The sequence below is a fragment of the Emydura macquarii genome, unplaced genomic scaffold, assembly GCF_026122565.2.
Source record: "Emydura macquarii macquarii isolate MOO-44397 ecotype Brisbane River unplaced genomic scaffold, CSIRO-AGI_Emac_v2 contig_2205, whole genome shotgun sequence".
Lineage (NCBI taxonomy): Eukaryota > Metazoa > Chordata > Testudines > Chelidae > Emydura > Emydura macquarii.
Genome location: NW_027132342.1, coordinates 15,804,270 through 15,830,881, shown reverse-complemented (window position 1 = coordinate 15,830,881; position 26,612 = coordinate 15,804,270). Strand labels below are relative to the sequence as shown.

At 54.3% G+C, this 26,612-nt stretch overlaps 1 protein-coding gene across 6 annotated transcripts; it reads left to right on the top strand.

Moving 5' to 3' along the window:
- The first annotated feature begins 505 nt into the window (after positions 1 to 505).
- Positions 506 to 25,154, top strand: CARD10 (caspase recruitment domain family member 10). Of its 6 annotated transcripts, XR_010921963.1 has the most exons (22): positions 506 to 1,079; positions 3,215 to 3,433; positions 3,881 to 4,018; positions 4,326 to 4,651; positions 7,617 to 7,799; positions 9,150 to 9,305; positions 9,702 to 9,827; positions 10,139 to 10,330; positions 10,532 to 10,678; positions 11,612 to 11,727; positions 12,403 to 12,440; positions 13,157 to 13,277; positions 13,842 to 14,022; positions 15,207 to 15,324; positions 15,701 to 15,941; positions 16,256 to 16,325; positions 17,087 to 17,177; positions 17,761 to 17,937; positions 19,996 to 20,117; positions 20,532 to 20,647; positions 20,824 to 22,364; positions 23,436 to 25,154. XR_010921963.1 is itself a non-coding variant. In XM_067559446.1 (21 exons), exons 1-21 carry the CDS (start codon positions 734 to 736, stop codon positions 21,029 to 21,031), a joined length of 3,093 nt encoding a protein of 1,030 aa, XP_067415547.1. In that variant the 5' UTR covers positions 506 to 733; the 3' UTR covers positions 21,032 to 25,154. The 6 variants fall into 6 exon arrangements, 5 of the variants coding, with proteins under 5 accessions (XP_067415547.1, XP_067415545.1, XP_067415544.1 ...); XM_067559446.1 differs by having other exon boundaries at positions 506 to 740; positions 20,824 to 25,154; XM_067559444.1 differs by having other exon boundaries at positions 17,761 to 17,919; positions 20,824 to 25,154.
- Positions 25,155 to 26,612: the final 1,458 nt, after the last annotated feature.

The following is a 26,612-nucleotide window of genomic DNA, read 5'->3' as shown; positions in this document are numbered from 1 at the left end:
CCTTAAGAAGTGCCAGAACGGTGCCTGGACTCAGCCATCCCCTTGGTGGGCCAGACTTCTGAGGCCCCTTCAGCTCAGGCAGTGGCAGGGGGCTTTCCGGCTCCACAACTGGAATGCACAGCACGTGACCTATTGAGTTCTAAAACCCAGCCCCTCTCCGCCTCCCCATGACCCCAGGGTACGGCCCGAGCTGATCGCTGCTGCTGCTGCACCCTGGCACCGAGCACTGCCTCTCTCTCTCTGCCCAAGTGCCTGAGCAGATCAAGGGCATGCTACTGTAAGCACAGGTCAGGGGCAGCCTGCAGGCTTCTGGCAGCTGGCAGCATGACCTCTGCCACCATAGAGCTTGGGCCCCTGTGCTTGGCAGGAATGTGACGCATGCACCAGGACAGGAGGTAGGGGCATGCTGCCAAGCAACCCACATCCTGTCAGTGACCCACTGGGGCAGGGAACAACACGCTGTCCGAGAGGCAGTTGTGAGGGAGAGGAGCTGACGGTCACCGTGCAGCTGCCTGGAGCCGGAGGAAAGGGTTAGCCCCGAGCTGGAAGCACTCTCTATCCCCGGAGGTCATGCTCCCTCGCCGCCCACCTGGCTGGATTCTTCTCTCGGAAGGGAATTCACAGCTTGCATTCCTGGGCAGGAAGGAGGGGTGTCAGCACTTGTTTTTGCTCAGGTCTTGCATTCCTGAAAAGGAAATCTGCCTCTGCCCTGCCTTGCCATCCTTGCCTGCTCATGCCAGGTGTGTGTCCAGAGAGTGAGTGGGGGGTGGTGAAAGCAGGAGAGAGAGAGAGAGAGAGGGAGGAGGAGGAGAGAAAGGTAGGAAGCAGTTGGCTCCAGTGGTTTGGGACCTGGCTCCTTAGCTGGCGCTGTGGCATTGGCCATCAGCTGAGGGACTCGAGTGAATAGCCCCCCCCGTCTCAAATAGGAGAGGGCCGGCTATTTTCAGTGGTCTGGCTCTGGAACTTCTGTGAACTCCGCAAGTCCCCTTGCAGGCCCATGCTTGTCGACCTCCAGGGCAGAGGCTTGGCCCACGCAGCTGCCTGGCAGGGGGCTGAGGTCCCTGTTACCTGGATGAGGGGTGAGTTTGTCTTGACAGTCTCTCAGTTTGTAAAGTTTGGGGGAGGGGGCGGGGTTAGGCTGTGACTAGACACTGTTCACATGCTTAGAGTTTGCTGCTCTGCACGCTGTATCCAGCCAAGCGAATGACAAACTGAGAAAGAGAGAGAGGGTGGGGAAGGGTCTGGGACACACCCATGGGGACTGCGAGACAACCAGAAACCTGCCCCGGGGGGAACACAGTCCAGATCAGATTCTTTCTGTGTGACTGAAATCCGGGTCAGCCAACCAGAGCTGGAGCATAGCTGAGTCTCCGATGACCCCACCCCTGCTCCCATTCTCAGCTGGGATTAGGCTAACCCGGCACTTGGAATTGGAAAGGTGACACACTGAGATTTAGGGACGCTGGCTGCTCAGGAAGGGGAGGCAGAGGGCAATTTGCGGGAGTGGAAGTGTGATCCGGTGGTTGGCTCTGGCTGTGTCCTTTTGGCATGACAGGTAGGAAGAGCCCTGCCAGCCAGGGGCAAGTGTTCGGTGGAGGGAGATGTTAGTGCGTGGTGGTCTTTTACTAGCTTTATCTGTTCTCGGGCTAGAGCGGGGGTTCTCAAACTTTTTTCGATGGGACCCCCTTCGAAAATATTTCAGGCTGTGACGACCCCCTGCCCCCCAAAATGGCGACCCTCCCATGCCATGCCACCCTCCCTCATGTCATGCCACCCTTCTGAAAGCCTCAGCCCCAGCTTGTGTGACGGCTGACAGCTCGCGACCCTCCCATAATAACCTTGCAACCCCTTGAGGGGTCCCGCCCCTCAGTTTGAGAACCCCTGGACTAGAGGAAGGATGTGTATGTGTGCAGGCGCGTGCAGGGGGAAGGTGTGTGCGAAATCATCCTTTAGGACTTTTAATGGCACAGTGCACAAACCACTAGCAAATGTACCTGCCCCAGGACAAAGGCGGGTTGGCAGGGGTGGGGGCGTGCTAGATGATTTAGTGGCTCTTTTGACTGTCTGCTTTCTGTGATTCATGGAATTTTCTTAGGGCCCACAGCCCTGCCCCGGAGGCACCTCCTCGCCGTCACCTATGCTGGGGGAGGCTGCGGAGCTGCACTTTCTACAGCAGGGCAGAATTTGGCCTATTTGTGTTTGTTCACCCCACCTACGCACAGCTGCCCAGTGGGGTCCCAGTGCTGTGGGGAAGCCCCTCCTCCACCAGGTCTGCACGGTGTGTGTGGGGAGAAGACTGGGACCGGCAAAGGGAATTCAGTCTCCATGTTCACTCAGACTTGACAATATTTTTATAGACACCACGCTGCCCTCCCCCGCCATCTGGAGTGACTCAGCTCAGTCCTACATGGAGGGGTCCACCTCAGGGCGGGAGTGGGGAGGGAGGGAGAGAGGAAGTCAGCCTCCGGAACCAGGCAGGCCTTGGTTTTTCGGCTGTGACCGCCTGTCAGGAAGCTGGTTGTTTTACTGAACAGTCACAGGGTACCTCCTTAAATTTCCTTAATGAATGGATAATTCAAACTCACAAATTTCCAGGGAGCAGAGTTCAAAACAATAGCCAGACCGTCTTAACAGCCAGCACACCATTCAGTGGTTGCTGTTAAATTCCCCTTCTCCACAATTCTGTCTCCAAAGGAACAAATGAATTACAGCTGTAGGATAGAACATTAGTTGCAACAACACCACAGCTTTTGTTTCTCCCCAGGGCCTTCTAGCCAATGGGAAGACTGTAGGCACTTAGCATTCTAATTACCCCAAGTAGAACAGACCGAGAGATAATTAACCCTTTCCTTGATGGGTTAACCTCTACTGAATTCTTGACTCAACATCCTTGCTGTGCAGTTTGGTATCATTTAGACTCCAGTTTCGGAAATGACGATACCATTCTCACTCTGGGGGCTGCGGAAAAGAGGTGGTGAGCTTTGCCTCGGGTGGCAGATTGTCTGGAGTGGGTGAGAACAGGCACCCTCTCTTTCACCCTCCAGTTTGGATGCCCCAGGTGGGTGGATGCCTTTTGGTCCTTCTGGACCATTCTGATATTTAAGATGATTGATCCACCATTTGGGCCTGGTCGGGGGAGAGCTGATCCCTAGCGTCGCTCTATGTCTGTGACTCCCCACTCTCACGACACTAGTTTTTCCTTCCCCCTTCCCAGGCCCCGAGGATGCCCCTGGACAGGCCTATAGCCCCTCAGAGGAGGAGGAGGAGGAGGATGTGTTGTGGGAGAAGATTGAGAGAGTGCGGCACCAACTGACCCGCTCCTTGAACCCAGCAAAATTGACGCCCTACCTGCGCCAGTGCCGTGTGATAGATGAGCAGGACGAGGAGGAGGTGCTGAGCTCATGCAGGTTCCCCTGCAAGAGCAACCGCACAGGTGGGAGAAACCAGGCTACCACAGTGGGTGTGGAGCCCTCCTTTACCCAGGACAGCCCTGCCACTCACTGGAGAGACTCCACATCTCAGAGCTCCAGGCCTGCGTTTTCCTCTCACACCAGCACTCCTTCATCACTGCAGCGACTATCCCCCCAGTACAGCGGGCACTCCCGCCCCGTTCCCTCCAGCAACGCTCCCCGCCCCAGGTGGTGCTCCTGCCCCGTTCCCTACAGAGATATCCCGCTATCCCATCCGCCACAGCCGGTGCTCCTGACCTGTCCTCTACAGCAACCCCCCAAAACACACACAGCCAGCACTCTCGCCTCCTTCCTGCTCTTAGAAGTGGTGGGAATCGGTGAATTTGCTTCTTCCTACAGTGATGTCATTACACACAGTTTCTCATGGGTTTAGCAATGCTTTGGTCCTATGTGGCTCTGTCTTGTTTTAGGACACCTGATGGACATCCTTCGAGGTCGAGGAAAGCGAGGCTATGAAGCCTTCCTAGAATCCCTGGAGTTTTATTACCCAGAGCGCTTCACCCAGCTGACAGGCAGGGAGCCAGGGCAGCGCTGCTCTATGATCCTGGGTAGGGAAGCAGCCCCCTTCTTCTCCAGCTGTGCAGCGGCTTAGAGAAACCTGTGGGGCGGGGAGGGGAGGGAACCTGGCACCCTGAACCCTGCCTTGGGGAGAGCCCTGTGTGTGTGGGGAACCCAGCGCCCTGAACCCTGCGTTGGGAAGAGCCCTGTGTGTGTGTGTGGGGGGGGAACCTGGGCACCTTGAACCCTGGTTTTAGGGATACAGAGTGACTGACAAGTCTGTGTCCCAGATGTAAGACAGGGTGGTAGCTGTCCCTGTCTCAGCACCCAGGAACTGATTACCTTCCTCTCTTCCAGATGAGGAGGGCCCCGAGGGTCTGACCCAGTTCCTGATGCTGGAGGTGAAGGGGATGAGGGCGCAGAGGAAAGACCACCTGGTGAGAGAGCGCCAGTTAAAGGTGAAGAACCAGGCCCTGGAAGAGGAGGGGACCCGGCTGGAACAGCGACTGCAGGAGCTGCTGAAGGTGCAGGAGCGGTGCCAGAGGCTGCGGGAGGAGTGGGATTCCAACAGCATGGAGCTGCTGCGGCTGAAGGATGAGAACTACATGTTGGCCATGCGCTACGCACAGCTGTGTGAGGAGAAGAACCTGGCCGTGCTGCGGAGCCGGGACCTGCAGCTGGCGGTATGGCAGGGCGGGAGAGCATGTGCCTGGCAGTTAGTCGGCCTGAAGGTGGGCTGGGGTGGGTGTACTTATTACAGAGCATGGGCCTGGGGTAGGCTGCAGGTTAGGTACAGAGGTGTGATGGGTATTCCCAGCCAGGGGGTGTGGAAGGGGGAGTGTGCATGTTCTATGTTAGTATAGCAGGCACTACTGAGTGTGTGTGTGTGTGTAAGAGAGTGTATGTGCACTAGTGACTGAGGTTGTGTATTAATGTGTCTTTGTATGAGTGTTTTACTGAAAACGTGTGTGCGTTCAGTTGCATATTAGTATGTGATGGTGTGTTCAGCGTGTACGTGTATTGTATATTGCTCCGTCAGCATGTGTGTGTCCTGTCTGCTGGTCTGTGAGCGTGTGTGTGTACCGTCTGTGTGTGTGCTTGTGTGTGTGTTCTGGTGTACTGTGTGTTGCTCGGTGTGTGTGTGTGTATTGGGGCAGTGCATGTTGCTCTGTGTGGGTTGGTGTTATATTTATTCTTTCCACTTATATTATGTCCGTATCCATTTCTCTGCAGGAGTGAGCATGTGTGTCTTGCTGTGTGCGCGTTAGGCTCTGTGTGTGTTTGTGTGCGAGGTGCTCTGTACTGCCTGGTATTTGGGGTTGTTCCTGAAGTGCTGGGCACAGAGCCCACCTCACCTCTCCCCTCCCCTCAGGTGATGCAAGCGAGAAGGAATTCATGACACCATGCCCCAGTTATCAGGCTTTCACCTCCAGCAATAACACACCCACTTCCTCTGTTTGAAATAAGTTAACTCAAGGTGCAGCCGTCCTACTAACAACTCTCTCCTTAGTAACCTTTCCTTGGGTTGTTTCCCCCTTCTTCCAATCCCAGGCTCCCACACAGCTCTGCCGATGCCCCGCGCTTGCCCCCCTGCTGTTCTAGGGCTGGATGCCCATATACAGCTCTGCCCATGTCCCTCGCTCCAGCCCCGTTCACACTCTGCTCTTTCAGCCCGGAGATCCCCACATCTCTTGCCCATGTCCCTCATTCTTGCCCAGCATCACTCTCTGCTATAGCAATCCTAGGCTGCTTCTGAGCACAGACAGCTGAATTGTTTGTGGGGTTTTGTAATATGGACAAATATCCACCATAGAGTAGGGTGAGACCTATTGTCACAGGCTGGCCCAGTCCCCTTCTCTGGATGGACACCAGGCTGTGATGAATGGACCCCGTCACTGGATCCCATGGGCACAGGCACCCCCAACAGCAATATTGGGCCCTGGGGCAGAGCAGTCAATGGCTCCCCTAGAAAGGGATGGCTGAAGTCCGAGTGAGCTTCCACCGGAAGCTTTTACTTATTTATTATGTGCCATGCAGGTTGCTGGGCGACTGGGGGAGGATCTGGGATCTGGGGTCCTTTGGACTCCACAGGGAGATTACCGATGAACCGGGAACCTGCATGGCACATAATAAATAAGCTCCACTCAGGGGAGGGATGGAGAGCGCGAGCGGCGATGGCTTCTGGGGAAGAGGGCATGTGGAGGAGAGGAGGATACGTATCTACCCTCCCATCCGCCTGACCCCTTTTAAATCGCCGGGCCCTTGGGCAATTGCCCCCCTTGCCCTCCCGTTGGTCTGCATGTGCTACTCAATTCCCTGTGTCTGGTACTGACTGGTCACTGTTCCCAGCTCTGGGTCTCTCAGGGTGTCTACACTGCAGTAGAACACCCGTGGCTGGCCCAGGTCAGCCGACTTGGGCTGGGGCCATGGGGCTATACAATTGCAGTGTTGATGTTCAGGCTTAGGGACACCCCCGCCCTGCCCTCGTGGGCTGTCAGAGCCCAGGCTCCATCCTGAGCCCAGATGCGAACACTGCACTTTTACAGCTTTGCATCCCAAGCCCAGCAAGCCTGAGTCAGCTGACTTGGGCCCGGCTCAGGCCGGGGTCTTCTACTGTAGTGCAGACATACATACCCTCTGACCTACTCCTAGGCACAGATCCCCTGTCTGACACCAGCTGCCTAGACCCCAGAACTAGTGCCCTACCCCTCTGAGCCCCCTCCCCCCAATTGCTTAGATACATTCCCCCAGAGCCCACCTGGCTGTGAAAGCTCTGGTTTCTTGATTAACCCCTTCAGAGACAAAAAAAGCAAGGCTGGAAAACAAGGAAGACAGGCTTAGCATTGGAATTTCTTAGCCACAGAGACTTTACTCTTAACAAAGCAAACTCAAGAGTCGCAGATTTTTGGAAAACAACAAATAGTCCAGAACACAGCCACGCAACTCTGATCTCACCCTGTCTGTGAGTCCTGGATTTGGTCACCATCCTTCAACCAGTCTGTCCTTTCCGCCTCCTTAACCTGGTCTTCTGGTGATGGACGGATGGGCCCTTGCTCAGAAAACCCCCTCTCTGAAATATTGCCTCTGACCCCTTTGGTCAGGTGGCCAACAGGAGAAACTGCAGCTTGCCCAGCCATGTGCTCTAGCTGGGAAATTCCAGCTCCTTGCTCCACCTCCTCCCCCACCCAAAGTCAGACAGCTATAGTATGCAGGGAGGTCATTGCTCCAGGAGTTGGCAGCTCATTGAGAGACAATGGAGCTGAGGGGCTAGTTTGCCCTGTTTTAACTTCACAGATAGAGTCATTCCACTAGGTGCCAAGCTGCTGCTACCAAATGGATGCTCTAATCCACAATGGAGGTTGCAATGCAACACAAAGGTTACAGTACAAAGTGGCAGTCACTCAACAAACTGGAGATCAGAGTTTGGTACAGAGCTAGCCTCCTCTGTCTCACCCACCAAACCCCTTTCACTTGAGAGCTGAGCCGGAAGAGAGCCCTCCCCCCAATTATACAAGGCCCTCTCCACCATGTTATTTCAGCCCTGGCTCTCCCAAACCCTTTCCCTGCGTACCAACCTCCCCGCTTCCCTCCCTGGTACCTAAGGTGGAGGCGGAGGGCGTGAGGCTGTCTTTGTTCTCCCTGTCCTAGGTGGACCAGCTGCAATGTAAGGTTAGCAGCCTGGAGGAGGAGTGCAGGCAGCTGCGGAAACACACGTCCGCCGGTCCCCAGCGAGAGGCAGAGGAACGGGGTCAACCTGACACAGTGTCCGAGCTGCAGGCCGAGAACCAGAAGCTGATAGCCTCACTGCAGGAGCTGCAGAGCATGCGGCAGGTACCAGCCGGGGCAAAAGGAAAACAGGCTGTGAGACCCTTATTCCTCCATGGTTGGACCCCCAGTGGGGTGGAGAGCTCTGTCCTGTATGGTTATGCTAAGGAGGAGCCGATGGCTGAGAGAGAGCTGGCAACGCACAAACGTGGGTAGATGGGTGATGCATGCGGAGAGGGGCTGATGGGGTGGAGTGGAAGGAGGGTGGATGGTAAGGGTTGAATAGGGCTACTGGGTAGAGAGAGACTGCATGGAAGGAGTGTGGGATGAGATATAGTCTGATACTCCTTGCACTCTACACTGCCAGCTCTGCTCGGTATCTCTACATTTCCTTTCCCCCTGCCCCTGCTGCTTGACCATCACCACCCTGCATAACCTGGAGCAGCCTTTCTCCTCCAAGATACCATGTAGCCACCCTCCCTTCTCAGAGTCAGGAGGATCAGCTGCTTTTCAAGGCTGATCACCTTGTGGATGCTTCCTGTGGCATCCTCTAACCAGCTGGCCACACCATGCAGCGTAGAGATGAGCAGTAGGTTCTTCCCATCACCAGATTTGCCCTTCGTTCTGGTGTTGCAGACCATCGAGGCTGTCTCCTTGGGTCCCTCTCTGGGGCTGAGCCATGCTGAAGGCAGGCAGTCACCCTAGACTCTGCTCTCCCCCACTTGGGCATGTTTTAAATACAGCTGTTTCCATGGTGGGAAAAACTGATGCAAAGATCAGATTTATTTACAGAGCCTAACAAGAAGCAGGGGCTATAGAGAGAGACATCAGAATAGACAGGGAACCTTGCACCAAGCATGACAGAGCAACAGCCCCAAAGACGATGGGATAGAAGGACCAACATCCCAGGACATACCGGAATAGCAAGCTAAAACCATGCTGAATTCTAAACAGCAACAAGGTCTTTGTCTAAAATTGTGCACTCCGATTCTCTTACTCCCTTTGGTGCTTTTAGGGGACCCTTAGCAGTCCAGGTTTTCAGGTTCACACCTGAGGAGGGGTAACAGGATTTTTATGCTAAGTACTCAGGGGACAGGCTTGTTGGGACAGCACTGGACTGGGACTCAGGAGATCTGGCTTCATTTCCTGGCTTTGCCACAGATTCTGTGTGTGACTGTGGGCAAGTCCCCTGATCTCTCTGTGCCTCAGTTCTCCACAGTAATCCATCCTTCGTCTGTCTTGGCTGTTTGGGGTGTGAACTCTTCAGGGCCCTGATTCGGCTGGGTGCTGCTGCGGTTGTCACTTTTATTACAACACTCATATGTCAGTCCCCTTACCCGAGGAGTGTGAGACGGCCCGTAGCTGGGAGCATCCCTTGGTGCCTGTGGTAGGCGACTCTGCTCTCTCCTCTCCTAGGCAGCAAGTGAGCCCCAGGCGCCGGGCTCCCAGCGGATCCTCCTGGACATTCTGGAGCACGACTGGAAGGAAGCCCAGGATGAACGGCAGGAGCTGTGCCAGAAGCTCCACTCCGTGCAGAGTGAGCTGCAGTGGGCTGAGGAACTAAGGGATAAGGTATTACCCCCTTTTCCCAGTACAGCTGAACAGTGGGGCCCCGAGGAGCTGGGATATTTGCTCCTGGAAGGCATGACACTCTGGCTATGTCTACACTACTGCTTATGTCAGCAAAACCTACGTTGCTCAGGGGTGTGAAAAAACCACCTCCCAGAGCGACATCAGTTTCGCCAGCATTAGTGGCAGTGTGCACAGCGCTGTGTCGGCGGGAGAGCTTCTCCTGCTGGCATAGCTATCACCACTCATTGAGGTGGTTTTATTATGTTGACGGGAGAGCTCTCTCCTGCCGGCGTGGAGCGGCCACACGAGCCATCCTACAGCGGCGCAGCGGCATCGGTACAGCTGTGCTGCTGTAAACTTGCTAGTGTAGGGATGGCCTATGATTCCTGTCCCCAGTACCTGCAGGAGATGGAGGATCTGCAGCTGAAGCACCGGACTCTGCAGAAAGACTGTGATCTGTACAAACACCGGATGAACACGCTGCTGTCTCAGCTGGAGGAGATCGAGAAGGAGAGGGATCAGGTGAATTGTCCTCCCATCCAGACTCCTCTTCCCCATTAGGAAAGGGGCCAAATCTCCACTCTTGATCCCCTTCCTGATCTCAGAAGGGGGCTAGCTCTGTAGGCCTGATGCCTATACTTCCCTCCTTCCCCTCTTACCCTTAGTGCTCTTTCCACTGGTGGCAATTTTTCAATGAGGATTGGATGCTTTTCTAAAAGATCTGCTCCAGGAGTTATTCTGGGGAAGGTTCTATTGCCCGTGTTCTAGAGGAGGGCAGACTAGATCATCACCACGGTCCCTGCTGCCCTTGGAATCTGACTCTTTCCCCACAGGCTATCCAGAGCCGAGACAGGGTGCAGCTGCAGTACTCCCAGAGCCTGATCGAGAAGGACCAGTACCGCAAACGGGTTCGGACCCTGGAGGAGGAGAGAGACGAGCTTCTGAGCAAACTCAGCCAGGCGGAGAGAATGGAGAGCACCCTGCAGGCACAGCTGCAGCGATGCCAAGGCAACCGGGGCATGAAGGTGAGTGACAACTGACAAGGAGCCCACGGGGACGTAGAAGGAGAAGGCTGGGCAGGTAGGACCCTGAGGGAGGGGCAGATGGGGATGAGACCCTGAGTGGAAAGGGAGTGTGAAGAGAAGAAGGGAGGGGCTGAGGGGCCTCCAAAGGGCCCGGGTATAGGGTGGGCCAATGACCTTCTTATTGGGTCCCTTCTCTCTCAGGTGTGTACCTCCTCCTATTCCCTCTGCTCCAACTTCAGCAGCACCTGGAGCCTGAGTGATAACCCCTCCTCCCTGGGGAACGGAGCCATGGACACGCTGCGAGTTCCTGCCATCACCTTTCCAGGGGACTCCACAAACCACAGCATGGTAAGAGCAGGGGGACCAGGCTGTTACTTAGCCCTAAGCCCGGCAGCACCTCTGCAGACTGGGTAAGTGGTGGCGTGACCCAGGTTTCACAAGGCAGAGAGGGGCGGGGACTTGTCCAAGTTCACACAGTGAGTCAGTGTCAAAGCTGGGACCAGAACCCAGGAGCTCCCAGTGTTGTTTTCAGAGGGCTCTCGTTCATGGGGAGCAGACCAGCCCCCCACATCCACCAGTGCCCCTAATTGCTCAATACTCTCTTCCTCACTCTCAGGCACAGTGATCTGTGGCCCTTCCCCTAGTTAGTATCACTGATTTTCAGTCACACCCACAAAGCTAGGGAGGAAATCTGGGCTCCAATGAACTCAATGGCAAAACTCCCATTGACTGTAATGGGGCCAGGATTTCAACCCTGATCCTTAGAATTTCCTAGTCTTTGGCAATATCCTGCAGTGGCAAGTTCCACAGGTTAACGACACACGGAGTCCTTTTCTCTGCTTGCACCCATTGCCTTGACAGCTCATTCCTTCTGGGTCACGGAGGAGGGTGAATGTGAGGACCTGATGGGTATTCCCTTTACACTTCACCTCTCCTTCACACCTACCCACGGCCTCGGCTGGTACCACGCCACTTGTCATGCAGATTGCAAAGGGATGGGGACTTGGTGAGGTTTGGCATTTTGCCTCCTCTCTTCAGAGACCCTTCCCCCATCTCCTGGGGTGGCAAGGCCTGGCAGAGCCTCCAGGAGCAAGGGAGGGGTGGAGAATAGATGGGCACTGAACAGGAATGTGGTGCCAGCAGCTGTGGCTGGGATCTGAAGCCGACCCACCCAAAGAGGAGTGGGAGGGCGGCACAGGGGCAGGCGCCACTGAAATTGGACTGAGGCTGGCTCTAGATGGCAGATGTGATGCAAGCTGGTGTCTCCCTTGCTCTGTTCAGGAGGTGCCTCCAGAGAGTGAGAAGGACATTAACCGCCTTTCCACCTTCCCCTTCCCCCCCTGTGCTGGCTCCATCCTCCGACGGCAGCGGGAAGATGGATTCGTGCCCTTCAAAAGGTAGCCCATGGAGTCCTGAGCCTTCCGTACCTCACTACAACCCCTTACAGGCCCCTTCGGTTCCAGCCTCCCCAGCAGGTGCTGCAGGCTGGGCCCCGGTTGAGGGGAAATGCCAACTGCTTCAGTCCCAGCTTCTGGCAGCCAGGGGGCTGAAGTGATGGCTGAGGGGCGCGCCAAGACCCTGCAGTGCTGCGATCTCCGGCACACGCTTCAGACTAGGGAAACATGCCCTTGGCTGCCGAAAATTGGAGGCTCATTGCAGGGGGGCGGGAATGTCGGTGATGAGGGAGGGAATAATGTAGGTGCGCAGCTGCTGAGGAGAGGCGCACCGACGGTAAAGGGTGCAAGAGCGCGGACGGCTCACGGAGAGGGTGTTTCTGGGAGGAGGGGTGTTGGCAAAGCTGGCTGCGGGGAGGGGGGAGCTGAGGGGCAGGCAATGCTGGCTGTGTGGGGGGAGGAGCTGCTGGGGGGAGCCAGGCAGGCATAGTAGGCGCATGGCGTGACACAACCAGGTGAGCCCTGTTTGATATCGACAGAGAGCCGCGTCCGCAGATGCCAATGTATTGGTCGTCATGTTTGCGGGTTGGATGTGGATCCGGGCTCCGGGATCTACAAATGGGTGTTAGAAACGCTGTTGCCTAGTGATTCCCCTTTGTGTTTCCCTCTCCCTTCCAGCCTGTCCTGCGGGTCTCTTGGCAGCATGGAGGACACAGGTACCAGCAGTCATGGCTTTTCCAGAAGGACTTGCCTGGGAACTGTGTCAGAGGGAGAGATCAGGGAGAGAGGGGACAGGGAGCGTCCCCCGTGCCTTCCATCAATGAAACCAGCTGCAAGGCCATGCGCCCACTGGGGGGCACCATTGTCCCACGCTTCGCCTGTCAGCCACAGCAGCAGTCTGTGGAGGGCCCGCCTGTCTCCTGTGGAGCTTTTAGGATATTCTGGTCTGGTATATGTAATTTACAGAGGGTTTTATTTGACAGAGAATTCGATTCCGAGCCAGAGGGGTAGGAACTGGAAGAGATAAACGCTTTAACTTCAGGATGTTAGCGGTCCTTGGTGATGGGTTGTAACTCTTTGAGCACGTCCCCCTGTATATCTCAGGACCGGCTGGATTTGTGGCATGTTCTAGGGCTACGGCTCCCCAGCTGGGTGGGTGGTTACAGGCTACCTGTGTTCTGCAGTCACACCAGGCCTGCTGCTGAAAGGGTGGGGAAGGGGAAATTGCCTGTTCTCAGGCTCCATTGCAGGTGTCCAAGTGTCCAGTGCAACTTCTAACCTTCCTTCCACCCACCATCTACCTGTCTCACTCCAAATACCCTTCAGGTAGGGCAGACCCAGGGCAATCCTGCGTTGGACCCCTGCAGGATTCTGAGTCTATGCAGTCATCTGTGCTGACTTGCTCTCGTCTCTCTCTCTCTCTCTTTTCTAGGCAGCGTGACCACTCCTGTTTCATTGGCCGGTCTCTCCTCCTTTTCTGGCAGTGCATACACCACGGTGAAGTCAGAGATCTGCTTGTCCACCACCTCTGACCAGAAGGAGCTCATCAGGAGGTGCTTCCTTCCTTTTACTCATCCTTGTGTTAGGCTCGGTGCTGGGGAAGGTTAAGGATTTCATCCTCTGAACAATGAGGTGTTGGGGAATCCCGCTCCCTGTCTTGGGGTGGTCTCCCTGTTCTTTCATTATGGGCTTTCGTATCAGGAAAGGCCCCTTCCTGAGGGGATCAGAGGATGAAACTGTCTATGGGTTTCACCTAGGCTCTGCTCCTCAAATGGGGCTCCTATCCCTTCCTTCTGACCCAGTCCATCATAATGGTGCCGGGCAACAAGGTGGGAGATCGGGACATCTCCCTGCAGGAGGCGATGGAGGGAACACCTCCTTCAGATCCTGACTAGGGTTTGGGAGAACCTGTCCCTAGAGAATCCATCTCGGGGTCTGCGCTGAGCCTGATGCATGGTGGGACAAGGCAGAGCAGCCATGGTCGGTAATTAGTCATGTACCTCACTGTTGAGTCTCAGTATCTTGACGTAAGGAGTCCTGACACACCAGACTATGGACATGGTTCCTTGCAAAGGCAATAGGCTTGAATTTCTCCCTGTTGTTTTCTCCCTTACCAGATCCCCGGTGGTGCAGCTGTCTAGCATGGGTCACCTGAGCAATCCATTGCCCCAGGACAGGGGGCTTGGAAGGGACATCTCCATTCTGGGGGGGAACAGAACAGGGGTTTATGTCCAGTGGGTGAAGCCAGGTTCAGAGGCTGAGAGGACAGGCCTGACAGAGGGGTGCCGGCTCCTAGAGGTGAGTCTGGAGATTGTCATGATGTATGGAACCACAGTCCATCTGAAACAGGAAACGTCTATGAAACAAGCAAGCTACAGCTACAGGCCTCTGCGCAGCTTGAGTCCCAGCTTTGTCTCCCTTGTTCATCGGGAACCACTCGCTGCCGATGAGGCGCACAGAAAGGAGTGGCTGAATAATATAATGCTAGTGAGCATTTGAAGACAGGTCTGTTTAGATACGGAATCTTTCTGGAATGAGTGGCTGGAGAGTTCCTTCCAGTCGGGACATTGGGAAAACTGGGTGGTAGTAATACTACCATGTACTCCATAGTGCCTGCCACCCTGCAGGTCCCAAAGCACTTCACAGGCTGGATCATTCCTTCCCTGTTGAAATGCAGCCATTCTGCCTCAGTGACACCTCACACGCTTTGGAGGAAGTTATATGGAGAATAATTCCTCCAGTGGAAGTGCTGTGGGGTATTTATGGGGGCAGAATATAATGACCTGACTTGTAGTTTGGCCAGGCTACATGGATTAATACCCCTGTTCTTGGACAAATCACTCCTTTTTACAAACCTGGACAAGCACCTCCAGCAACATGGTTCCATGCTGGGGGACTGAGTAAGAGGGAAAAGCACCTTTTTTGAGTTTCCAGTACCCGAGTGTCTCCCATCTGAGTAATAACTATGCCTGACGCTGCTTAGTTGGCGAACAGGCTGGGTGGTGCTGGTGGCCTGTGATATACAGGAGGTCAGACTGGATGATCTGGTGCTCCCTTGTGGCTTTGAACTCTATGAACGTCAGAGCCCGAAGAGCTGTGGGCTGCATGGGGATATAAGGTTTGACAGTCAGAGGGAAGCCACAGATGAAGAGCACTGAGGAATTGTGTGAGCCACTCCAGCATCCTGTGAGCAGCAGAGGCTGGCAGCAGAGGCGTCAGAGGAAGGTGCAAGAAACTCTGTAATAGGCAGATGTAGGATAGCCTGCTGTCAGAGACAGTTTTTCCCCTAGCCCCAGTGGCAAGAGGCTGGGTTAAGCCCTACGTCATGAAGATTTCAGTCCCTTCCAAAGCTCATTTGTCCTTTAGCAGCTTGAGGTGCTGGGCAAAGGGAGCTCTGTCATCTAATGGCATGAGTGGTGGGAGGGGCTATGGGGTATGGCCTGTGGTCACACCTCTCCCTCCTGTCTGTCTTTCCTTGGCAGCTGTCTTTGCCGAACGGGGAGGTGCTGTCCCTGGAGAACTGCACCCGGGAGGTAGCTTACCTGAGCCTGTTGCACTCGGCTGACCCAGCTGCTCTCATCTTCTTGCCCGACATGGCAGGTAAATCCCCGTGGCTGCTGCTTGTCTTGGCGTAATGATGGCCTTCACTACGGTAAAGGCTGAATCGCCTTCCCTTTCCTTGGTGAGAAGGGGAATTCAACTCTCTTGTTCATTCAGCCTGCAGCTCCCTGAGTCCTGGGCCCTGTCCCTCCCTGCCCTAAGACCCCCACCCTGCCTCACAGGAGACTCTTCATGTTTTTTCACTACCAGGCTTTCACTTCACACCAAAGACCATGTGGCTGTGAATACCAGTTCATGTAGCACGGCTGTTACAGAGGCCCAGAAGTTCCAGAGATGGCTGCCCAGCTTGCTCCTGCCTGTCTCTTGGAGAAGGGGCTTGGCTGTGGTGAATTTCATTCTGTCTCTCTTGTCCCAGGGTACCGGCCGCTCAAGGAGGCCTTAGAAGAAGGGAAGAAAGTGACTGGAGACTCATTCTATGTGCGTGCCAATCTGACCCTCCTGGACCAATCCGACCCCTATGCCCTGTGCGTCAAGCGTTGGGAGATCTTGCACGTCACCGACACCATGCACAAGAGGCGGCTGGAGTGGTACTGTGCCCGCGTCGACCCCCTGACGCTGCGGGACCTGGACCATGGAACAGTGCCTAATTACAGCAGGTAATGTGGGCACAGGGGGCTGCAGTCCCCGTCAGAGGAAGCCCTCTCTTTAGGGTCTTGGCAATTGGGAAGGAGCGTTTGTCTTCCCTCCCTTTGCCTTTGGGTTCCCGTACTCTGTAGGAGTACGAGCTGTCTAGGTTCTCAAGATCATATCATAGTGTAGTGCCCATCACCGTGGCATCTGAGCACCCCCAAGAGAAGGGGTGATAGAGTAGGTCCCTTCCCGGTGTTGTTCCAGGAGAATTATGGGGGTTCAGTGGGGTACACCCCTTTTAGGTTCTGTAGCTACCTGATGGTAATCTCTCTCCTCCCAGGGCTCACCAGCTTTTGAAGGTACAGGAGAAAGGCCAAGCGCCAGGCCGGCAGAGGGGCTGCGGGAGTAATGTAAGCTGGAGGAGAAAGCGGTGGAAAGTGGGGGTGGGGATCGTAGTACCTGTAATCTGCACCCACCGAGTGTGTCGCTCTGTGTCCCGTCCGCCGCTAGATGGGGACATATAGGGGTCGATGAGCCTGCTGTGGTCTTGGCTAGCAGAGCTGGGGCTGTTGGCTCAGGCAGTGATGGCTCCTGCTTTGTGATCCCCGAGGGCCTAAGTTCAATCCCTGCATGGCATTACACGCTCCTTTGCCCAAGCATGCTCTGTGCTGGGATCCTCATCGCCACTGAAATGTGCTGCAGGGTGAATGAAGGGGAGAGGAGACCACCTGGCTGGAGACTGTCTGAGCCCCCTACGTGCTGTGGGGAATGGGAGGAGCAGCCAGGGCCATGCTGTCTACTCTCCCCTGGCTGGAGCATGGCAGTGCCAGCGTTAGCCCCCCAGGCTGTGAGAGAAAAGCAGGGCTGGAGTCTTTATCTCTTGCCCTCCTAGGGGCTGGGAATGCTGCAAGGGCCAGGCCTGGGGGCTCTGTGGGGCAGTGTGCCAAGCTGGGTCTCAGCCTCCCAGAGGGGGGGACGCTCAGCAGGCAGCATGCTGCTGTGGGGGAGGGGAGGGGTGCTTCGTGTCAGGGAGCTTTTGCATGCTCCTTTCAGTGGAGCCCCTGAACCTCCTGGGGTCTGGGCCTGTCCATCTGCCTTCCCACGTGAGCCCTTTCTGTGCCGGTGGGGCACAGCGGAGCTCTGTGTTCTGGTCTCTCCCTGTTCTCCTCAGCTGAAGAAACGGACCCTGGGGCAGTTGAGGCTGGGAAAATCCAAACCGCAGGTGGAGCCCCCTCAGCAGCTGCTGCTGGATCCCTGCCCAGGTGAGCTGCTGCTCTGCTCTGCGCCCTCCTCTGGTACAGCCCCCCCAGGGGGAGGGGTTCCCCCAGGGACAAAGTCTGTGTCCCCTCTGGGGCTGTTGCCTGGCGGAGCTGGGACTCTCCATCCTCACTCAACACACCTTCTCACGGGTGAGGATGGGTAGCTGGGCCGCAGCTTCCTTGTGTGACTCAGGGAGCTCTGGGTTTGTGCAGCCTCCCTGCCCCCCAAGGGAGCGGAGTGCCCTGTGTGTGTCATTGCCCCGACCCCGTGAGGCGATCAGGAGGTGGGGCTGGACAGCTGGGAAGGGAGTCATAGCCAGTCTCCGTGGCCTACCAGGCTGAGATTGGGAGGGGTGTGGGGGAAGCAGTGAGGCTAGGGTACCAGGCAGGTGAGGCTGGCAGTGGGTGGGCAGTGGCAGGGAGGGGGTGATGGGTCTGGCAGGGGGTGTGGTAGGGGGTTGGGTGGCTCTAGGCATTGGGAGGGTGGGGTGCACGTGGCCGGAGTGGGTTTGACGTGGGAGAAAGGAACGGTCTCCGTGCTGCTTTCAGCTCGTAGCTCTCATTCGCTCACCTGCTTCTCTTCCAGAGCCAGACAGGAGCCCCAAGCCCTACAGCCTTGTGCGCCCCCTGCGGGTGCAGGCACCTCGCCCGGTGGTGCTCTCCCCTGACTGCATTGCGCCCAGGCTCATCAGGAACCTGCTCGACCTGCCCACCTCGCGCCTGGACTTTCACCTGTGCCCAGCTGGTGAGCAGGAGCAATCAGGTGACTTACCCAGAGTCTCCCAGGGGGCGTGTGGTAGAGTCTGGAACAGAGCCCAGCTCGGCTGAGTCCTGGTCCCAGCGCTAGTCACACGGCTCTTCGGAGGAGGAGGAGGATTGCCCTTTCCCTCCTGCTAGTCCGCAGCCGCTTACCAGGGAGATGGCCTTGATGCTGTTGAAGACAGGTCTTTCCTACCTCTAGAGTGATGATACCCAGGCCCGTGGCAGGCCCTCTCCAGTCAAGTGTGGTAGCTGTCTAAGAACCCAGGCGACCCGAGAGTGCACCTACAGGTCTTTCAGGGATGGTGAAAGATGCCTCAGTGTCCTCCTCAGCAGCTGACGCAATGCTCTCTGGCTCTTCCCACACGGCAGCTGCTGCCGGTTCATCTTTCGGCTATTTCTAACCAGTTCGGGTCCCACTTCGCTTGGGACTCTCCGAAACACCTGATGCCTCCTGTCATCATCTTGGCTGCGATGCTTCCCTTTGAGCTGCTGGAGGGCCAGCTCCTGCCCAGGCTCTTCCGTGGCCCTAGGGACACTGCCCGTCTCTTGGCCTGGCTGGAGTGTCTTCCTTTGGTTAGATAATGGTCACTCTAGTAGGTGTCTCCAGATTGCCCAAAGCCCTTTTCTCAGAGCGCCCCCTGGCTTTGCCCTGAAGGACTGCAGCTCCACTAGCTCTGTCCCTTCCTCGTTTGCCTCCAGGTGTCCATTGTAACCAGCTGCGGCGCCGCGCTCTCTCCCTTCTTCCTGTAAGGATGTTTCTCCCTCTCATTTTTGTTGTTTTACTGATTAGCTCAGCTGGTTGGGAAATTTTCCCAACAGAAATTTCCATGAAAACTAATTCTCCCCATCAATTTTCCCTTCAGAAATTTTTGGTTGTCCAAACTTGAAAACTTTTTAAAAAACAACAAACATTTTTTTGGTGAAAATCTCCATTTTCCGTCACAAAAGGAGGCTTTGAAAGAAAATGTTCTGCCTGGCTCCATGTGTGAGCTGTGTGACTCGTACAGCTTGTGTGCTGTCCTGCGAATGCCCTGTCCTGCAGCCTAGGGCCCCACTCTCACCCCACACCGCCAGGTGGCATTGGGGCACCTATGAAAGCCACTTACCAGGGTTCCCCTTCTGGCTAGCCTGGACTGCCCCCACCCAGGTAGAAGGCGGGTCTTATGGGCATCTTCCCACCACATATCCAATGTCACAATTCTGGCAACTGCACCTGTATACCCCCTCGTAGTCCAGCAAGGTCACCCACTGCCTGACTTCTGTCACCTCTCTTGAGACCCGCAGTCCTCCTGAATGGGGTTTTTCCAGGCTGCACAGCTCCCTGCCTGCACTGCCTCAGCAGGCCAGCTTTGCCTTCCTGCCTCAAAGGCCGTACGTGGTGTTATTGCCCACAGTTAAGTGACCACACAGCTCTGTCTAAGCAAGCACTTAAGATCCGAGCACTACAGCGAAAACACATTAAAAACAAGAAAAGAGCCTACGTGCATGCTAATAAACTTACCAGTGATTACCCCAACTCCAACAAGGGCTCTGGCCGATGGCCAAGGGTCCTTCAAACCCCACCAAGGATTTTCCCTGGGGTCACAAGTTCATAACAGCTGTTAGTTCAGAACAAGCCCTCCCCTGCCCCCCCCAATTGGTGAGTCACTCATATCCAGTTCGGGCCTCTGATCTTGCCATCATATAACAGGTAATCAGCCCATAATGGGTGTCTCCTCAGGGCACAGCTTCAAAAGGCTGGGTCTGGAGGTGTGAAGTTGCCTTGCCCTCCTCCCAAGTATTTTCTAGGGATCCCACTTTGTTTGTCTGGTACACTGTTTCAAAGCATCCCCAGTTGCTCATAACACTTCTTAGAGTTTACATTAGTCATGTCTCCTAGAGACTATAAATACAACCCCACAATAACAGGTAAACAGCTGCATTTTTAATACAATGAGCTCCTAGGGTACTGAAACTTAATTCAATGAGGTTTAACTTAATTCAGTAAGGCTTGGCCAGGATATTGCAGAAAATTGCCATATCTGTCACATCCAACACTCCTCTTTGCCTCCCACTGCAGAGACCCTTGCTAACCACCAGGCCGCTGCTACCCCTCCCCAGGAAGCCTGTGTGGCTAGAGGCTCCCTCCAGGAGCAGAGGGCGGACAGAAGGATCCGCGCCATCCGGGAGTGCATCGGCAAGGTGCTGAACTGAGAGCAACAGCTGCTGGACACTGCCTGCTGGGGCGGGAGGTCCCACTGGACACTAGGAAGAGGATGGGATACTTGAATGGGGGAGAGAGAGAGGAAGAGAAGAGACCACTGAATGGGGAGTGTGGTAGGGGGAAGGAAAGGAGTCTATGATTTGGGTGCTAGGGAGGGAGGGATAAGAGGGCCCCCTGGCCAGGCTGGGGACACAGCCTGTTACGGATCAGATGACCTTGCTCTTTAATTCTCTGGTTCCCTCACGGGGTTAGCTGTAAATCCACATTTAATGGAATTACTACTGGAAAAGCAATGATATCTCACAGTATGGGGTTTGATTTAATGTAACTGTCAAGGACTTGGGTTATTTCTTTTCCATTTAAATCAGTAAATCTATTCAATTTCCTTGCAGAATAAACACTGCCTGCTCGAGGTGGGCCTCCAGAGGGTGAGGGATCTAATTAAAAGTGAAATATACCCCATCGTTATCCACGTGGAGGTCACCGAGAAGAATGTCAGGGGACTCAGGTACAAAAAGCCCTTCAGAGGACAAGCAGAGGTCATACCATGGAAAGAGTGATGCTGGCCCATGCTCAAAGAGAGAACAAAGGGAAGGGGTGGGGAGGGCTGGCTGTGGTACACTGGGGCACCATCGCTCTCTGGGTGGGCAACGTGTTATGGGTGTGTTTCCCTTTCTCTGGCAGGAACTTGTTGGGGAAGCCAGGCCAACGTGACTCGGATGTGGTGAAGCTTTGCCGGAGTGCCGAGCAGGCTCTCCATGCCCTGCCCTGCTCGTGGGCCTGCGTGGATGCCCAGTCCTGGTGCCACGCCGAGGAGCTGGTGAAAGTGGTGCGGTGCCGCATCTTCCAGGAGCAGAACAGGGTCGTGTGGGTTGAGGATGACGAGCTGTGAGCCCAGGCCTGGCTGAGCTGGGGCTGTGCCTTCATATCGGGAGGCTCCAGCAGAGGGTGGGGTGGGGTGCTAGCTTCCATTCCCAAGGGCGGTGCCAGGAGGACACTCAGCTTCTCTCTTGGATCCCCAGACAGTTTCAGAAACAATGTGTCACTTCTCCCTGATCGCGTGCAGTGGGGTGTCTTGCAATCAGTGGATGTCTGGAGGGCCCAGATGGCCCCTCATGCTCACTCTTGTCAGGGAGTTTAGTGAGCCCACTTCAGGCTGCTTGGAGACTGGCCCGGGTGGGGGTAACACAGACTCAGATTCCCTTTCCCCCATGTCCAGGTTTACTGGAGCGATTTTCTTCCCCTCCCTTCTGAGAATCCCCTCAGCTTGAAGCCCCTGCTCCTGCAGGGTGCCCTTGGCACCCAAACCCTTTTGTAAGGCCCAGTCATTTGGGGAATCAGAGCAAGGGGGAACAGAGGACAATCTGCGAAAGGGCCTGTGTGTGTGAGACTCTCTGCTTTCCACTTGCTCCAATCACCTGTCCCCCTTCCCCATCTCCATCTCCCCTTCCCCATCTCTCTCTGGCCTCCTGTCTATCTCAGCTGATGCCCCAATGGAAATGGAGATGGTACACACACCTGGCCACAAGCAGAGCGACACTAAGCGGGGTTTGTCAGACATCCTCATTGGGTGGGAATTGTAATCTTTATGGTGTATAAATTATTAATGGTCCTTTTATTGGAAACACGCATCTAAAAGAGAATTAAATACCATTTATAATGAGCATGGATGAGAGGTGGCTGCTGCTTCTTGCATTAACAGCAGGAGTGGGGTGCTGGGGGATTTCTCTCCTATCCCTGCCTTGTGCCTCTCCCAGCCGACTCTCCCCCATGCACGGCTTTCTCTGCTCTCTCTCCAGCACAGACTCAGGCAGCTGGTCCCTCTCTGGGAAAGTCAGGGGAACACTGCGGACGCTTGGCTGGTTCTCCCAGCGCCTTTGTCCCTGTAGCTCTCTGGTTACCTCCACTGGCTGGGTCCTTCTCCAGGGGATCAATAGGAGAGGGTAGACCCACGAGGCTGCCGGAAGGCCGGGGATTGTCTTTTGCCCCTTGAAAAGAGACGGTTCTTACCTAGCCGGTCTGACTCCGCCAGAAATTCAGCCCCTCTCTTGCTCCTGACCCCTCCTCTCAGATGCTGGGGGAAAAGGAAGAACAGAGCCAAAGAGGAAGCACTTGAGAAAGAAACAGCCATGAAGGGAAGGAAGAGGGAGATAGGAGTGGAGGAGGTCAGGAGGAAGCATCTACGCTTGTCTGCAGCACGTTCCTGGCATGTAGCAGGGATCTCGGTTGGTGTTCGAAGCACTCCTCAGGGAGTCATAATGCTGTCAGGAGCGCGCTTAGCTTGGCGAGCCCTCCCTTCATCAGTACCAGAGACGCCTTGCATAGTTATTGCTGGCCAAGCTGGGGCTTCCTTCGGGTTCAGGGAAGGGGGAGGAGGTTGAGGGGGGAGGGACAGCACTGGAGCGGTAAAGGGGACTGTGAAGGCTGATGCAGAGCTGGAGAAAAGTGTGCCACCCTCCACCCCCCAGCACAGGGCTGTGCTGGGGGTGATGGGGAGCAGCATGAAGGGAGGAGAGCCTGGAGGCAGACCTCTGTGTCCCCAGGACTGGGACGGTGTGGGCATGGGTGGTGGGAGAACCCCCGTTAGGGGAGGCAAGCCCGGGGCCCTGCCCCTTCTGCCTGAGGCCCTGCCCCTTACACCCCCTTCCTTGCTGCCGGCCAGAGCCGCCCCCACCGAGCCGAGCCACCTAACACAACTGGGAAGGAACCCCATTCCAGCCAGCCCAAGCTGCCAGCCCCACCCTCAGGCAACCTGAACATGAGGCAGCCCAGTCACTGGCAGGGCGTGGCCCTGAGTCCTGGCCCAGAATGTCAGCTGGACATGGCCCCACTGCCAAGTGGCCCCAGCCTATGATGCTGACTGCGCACGGATGTGGGCTGGGAGGGGCAGAGATCAGCAACAGCTGAATGCTTTTGTTGCTTTGCAGGAGGTGGGAGACGGCCCGGCAGAGGGGCTAGACCCAGTGGTTCTCAACCTATTGTGGGCCACACATGCAGCTCTCTGTGTGTTACATCAGGTGGGCCGCATCCCCATAATATACATACTGCCTGTATGTACATCCCCATAATATACATACTGGCTGAGGATGTCACATGGGCCGCAGCTGGGTGCTGATTGGGTCGCAAGTGGCTTGTGGGTTGAGAACCACTGGGCTAGACAGTGCCCAAAGTCCCCTTTGTGTCCCCATAAGAATGCTTAGCAGTGAGCTATTGCTTTCCGGCTCTGGGCAAAGATTAACTCACTGATCCTCCCAGCTCCCCTGGGATGAGTTACTTTGTTCTTGGGCTTTTTACAGCAGCGCCTGCGTCTTTACAGAAATGTAAACCTACAGCCATGAAAACGTAATGCAACCTCCTGGGGCTGCCTGCAGCAGCACAGGCCGTAGCCCAAGAAGAAAGTCTGAGAGACTTCTCCCTTGGACAGATGAACACCCACCGCCTCCGCCCCCTCAGAAGCCTTGCCTCACCCATCCCAGGGGAGATGCTGCCCCACTGCCAAGGTGCCTCTTGCAAAGTGACCTGAAGGCTGACACAACTAACCTCTGTTGGACCAGTGTGGAGGCAAGATGCAGGGGCGACCATTCCCAGAGAACACCCTGCTAGCCACCCACCTCCACTGAAACAAGGGGAGACTGTTGCTCAAGTGCCTCCAGTGAGAACACCCGTGACAGTGTCACAGGACCAGTGTCACTGAGGCTTTAGAGGTCAAAAAGCCAGTACTTTCCACTGCACCAGGTGCTAGCAGGTGGCGGGCAGCTCCTGGTGCGTTGGCACCATGCGACTGGCTGTGAACTGCACAGTGTTTTCCCCAGGAAGTGAAATTAGAAGAGATGTTCAAATTTACAAGGGAGGGCTGAAAATGACTAAATTGGCAACACTGCGGCTGTGTCCCCACCAATCAGTGAACACAAAGAATGCGCAGCTGTTCAGAGGGTTCTTAAAAATACAACCATCGGGGTCCCTCCAATGAGAGTGAGGGAGACATGCACCCCCCCCCCCCCCGGAGATATTCTTGTGAGGCACAGAACATAAATGTCATCGTGGCCACTGCTGTCACCTGAACATATGGCAGCAGATGTGGATCTGAAAGGACCCCATAGATGTAAGTGACATCTCCATTGTAAAGCTAGGGAAACTGAGGCAAGGAAGGGTAGGATGACTTCTATGAGGTCACAAAGCAAGTTAGTGTCAGAGCTAGGAATAGACCATTGGTGATCCTGACCCCACCCCCGCTCTAACCATTAGATAACACTGTTGCTCTCTACCAAGCTTCTTCCAGGAGTCATTCCACTCATTCCCTGGTTTGTTTCAGAGGTCACAATGGCCTAGGCTGGCCCATTCCACAGTTCCACAAGCCCAGCTCCAGCTGGTTCCAGATGTGGATGGAGGGGAAGAGAAGGATCTTAGGTAAACATTAACCCAGTAACATTCCCTGGCTCCAGTTCTACCCTTGACTGTTGTACTCCTCCCTGGGGGGTGCCTGACATCTCTGCCCTGGGGAGGTACAGCTTCCTTCTGTGGAGGAATGAGTCACGGGTTAAGGAACAGGTGGAATGCCATTAGCAGCTGTGGGCACCAATTACCGGCTGTAAAAGCCTTATATGATCCCAATGTAAAGCGTCATTTAGAAAAAAAGTTCTACCTGCCCTCAGGGGAGTGGATGTGCAGCGGTGTGTGTCTGAGCTAGGGGAGGGGAGAGCAAAAAGGGCTGCAAACCATGGGGCTGCTCTAAGTTATGCCCAACTGTCAATGGAGCCAAGGGGCAGTTCCAACAACTGGGGGTCGCTGGAGTATAGGGATGCCTTATCCATCCCCCTTTCCCCTTGAAACCATTCCCAATGCCAGGATAAGGAGTGACACTGAGCCGGTTAAGCTGGGTTTCTAGCTACTTTGTGTCACTTTGTTATTCAAATTACAAATATCACAGGATCTTTTTCAGGGGATAAGGCAACAAGCCAGGTTTATTGTGAATGCAGATATTTGGTAAATAGTATCAATAAAAAAGTATCAACACTGTAACAACATCAATATTGCTCTTTACTTAGTGAAATAGTATCAATAATGTAAATACTAGGAAAACAGTATCAACATTGTATCACTACTACAATGACAGAGATTCTTGTTAATAAAAGATACTTCGTTGACACGTTTCAATTGGTACTTTCATTCACACTCTGTTGGAAAAATATTCCAAATGAGGTTCGTTTACCCTGCACCAGATAAAAGAGAGATCTAAGCAGGTATTTGGGCAGTCTCAAAGTTTTATTTCTGCAGAGATCGGACACTTCCCAGCAAGTGGTCAGTGTGTGACCCTGAAGGCATGCTCTCTTGCATATTTATACAAACACAAACAAAGAAATTACATATGCATAAATTCTTAATGCTTATTGGTACGCTCAGATTATTATTATTATTGCTATTAACATTACACTTTCTACCTCTTCTAACTATAAACATATGCATAACATAAAAGATAAGGGCAGACGATTTCAACTTATCTATCAACATTGTCTAGTCTATTTCTCAAGACTGAAGAGAAAGCAAAAACTACTTATAGCTGACTCCTCATTTCTCCTGTTAATCTTTCTCTCTGACCTTGGCAGAGATAAGCACCATAGACATATTGAAGAGGAGTGGGTGGGTGATTTCAACAGAAAGCAGAACACTAAAAAACAACAAAATGGAGTAACTGTGGTCAAGCAAACAATTATTTTCTTTCAACTCACAGGGAGATGGACAAACATACATGGGGTCTCACAGATGTTACAGTTACCACCAGTCTCTTGGTGCTTGTGGTAGTCACTGGCCAGGTGATTGTAGCACGAGGGTGAGGAGCAAGGTTCTGCCGATGTGCATCGGTACTTCTGGCTGGTTGGTGATGTAGACCTGAACCTCCAGCCTTCATCTTTCTGTCCCATTTTATAGGGAAAAGACCCCATGTAAGTCTCTGGGGTTTTGCTTTGTCATACTTCATCTGCATTTGGTGTGATCTTTAATCACCCACATTGTTGCAAGCCTGATCAGATTTTGTTCTTTGAAGTGGGCTAACTCCAAAGTTATCAGGGTGGGCTCCTCTTCAGCCAGTTGAGTGGTAAAAGTTATTATCTTCGCTCCTTTCTTCCTCCCTCAAACGTTTTAGGTGAGGCTGGTGTTTTCTTTATTTGTTTCAACATCCCTTACTCAGACCAATTGTTCAATCACTTTCCCTGTCTACACACACCTCAATTACTCAGCCATTCACACTTCAATCACTCAGTACCAACTCCTAGCTGAAGAATTCACATATTATTTTTAAAGCAAATTTTATTTTATTTTTGTCAGTGTCACAATTAGGTAGGAATATTACATTCACAGTGTGGCTTTTTATACTTAAAATAGGGTTTTTACAAATATATTGAAAGTGGGTAAAATTAACAGATAAAATGGTCAGGGGAGTGGTTTTACAAACAATCCTAAAACAAATAGAATTATAG

Bases quoted from the DNA above. Each gene is read 5' to 3' on its own strand.
- CARD10 (XM_067559443.1), top strand. From the start codon at position 998: ATGCTTGTCGACCTCCAGGGCAGAGGCTTGGCCCACGCAGCTGCCTGG. The intron at 10,679-11,611 runs GTAAGAGCAGGG...TGCTCTGTTCAG, and splicing joins ACTCCACAAACCACAGCATG to GAGGTGCCTCCAGAGAGTGA. The intron at 16,326-17,086 runs GTAAGCTGGAGG...TGTTCTCCTCAG, and splicing joins AGAGGGGCTGCGGGAGTAAT to CTGAAGAAACGGACCCTGGG.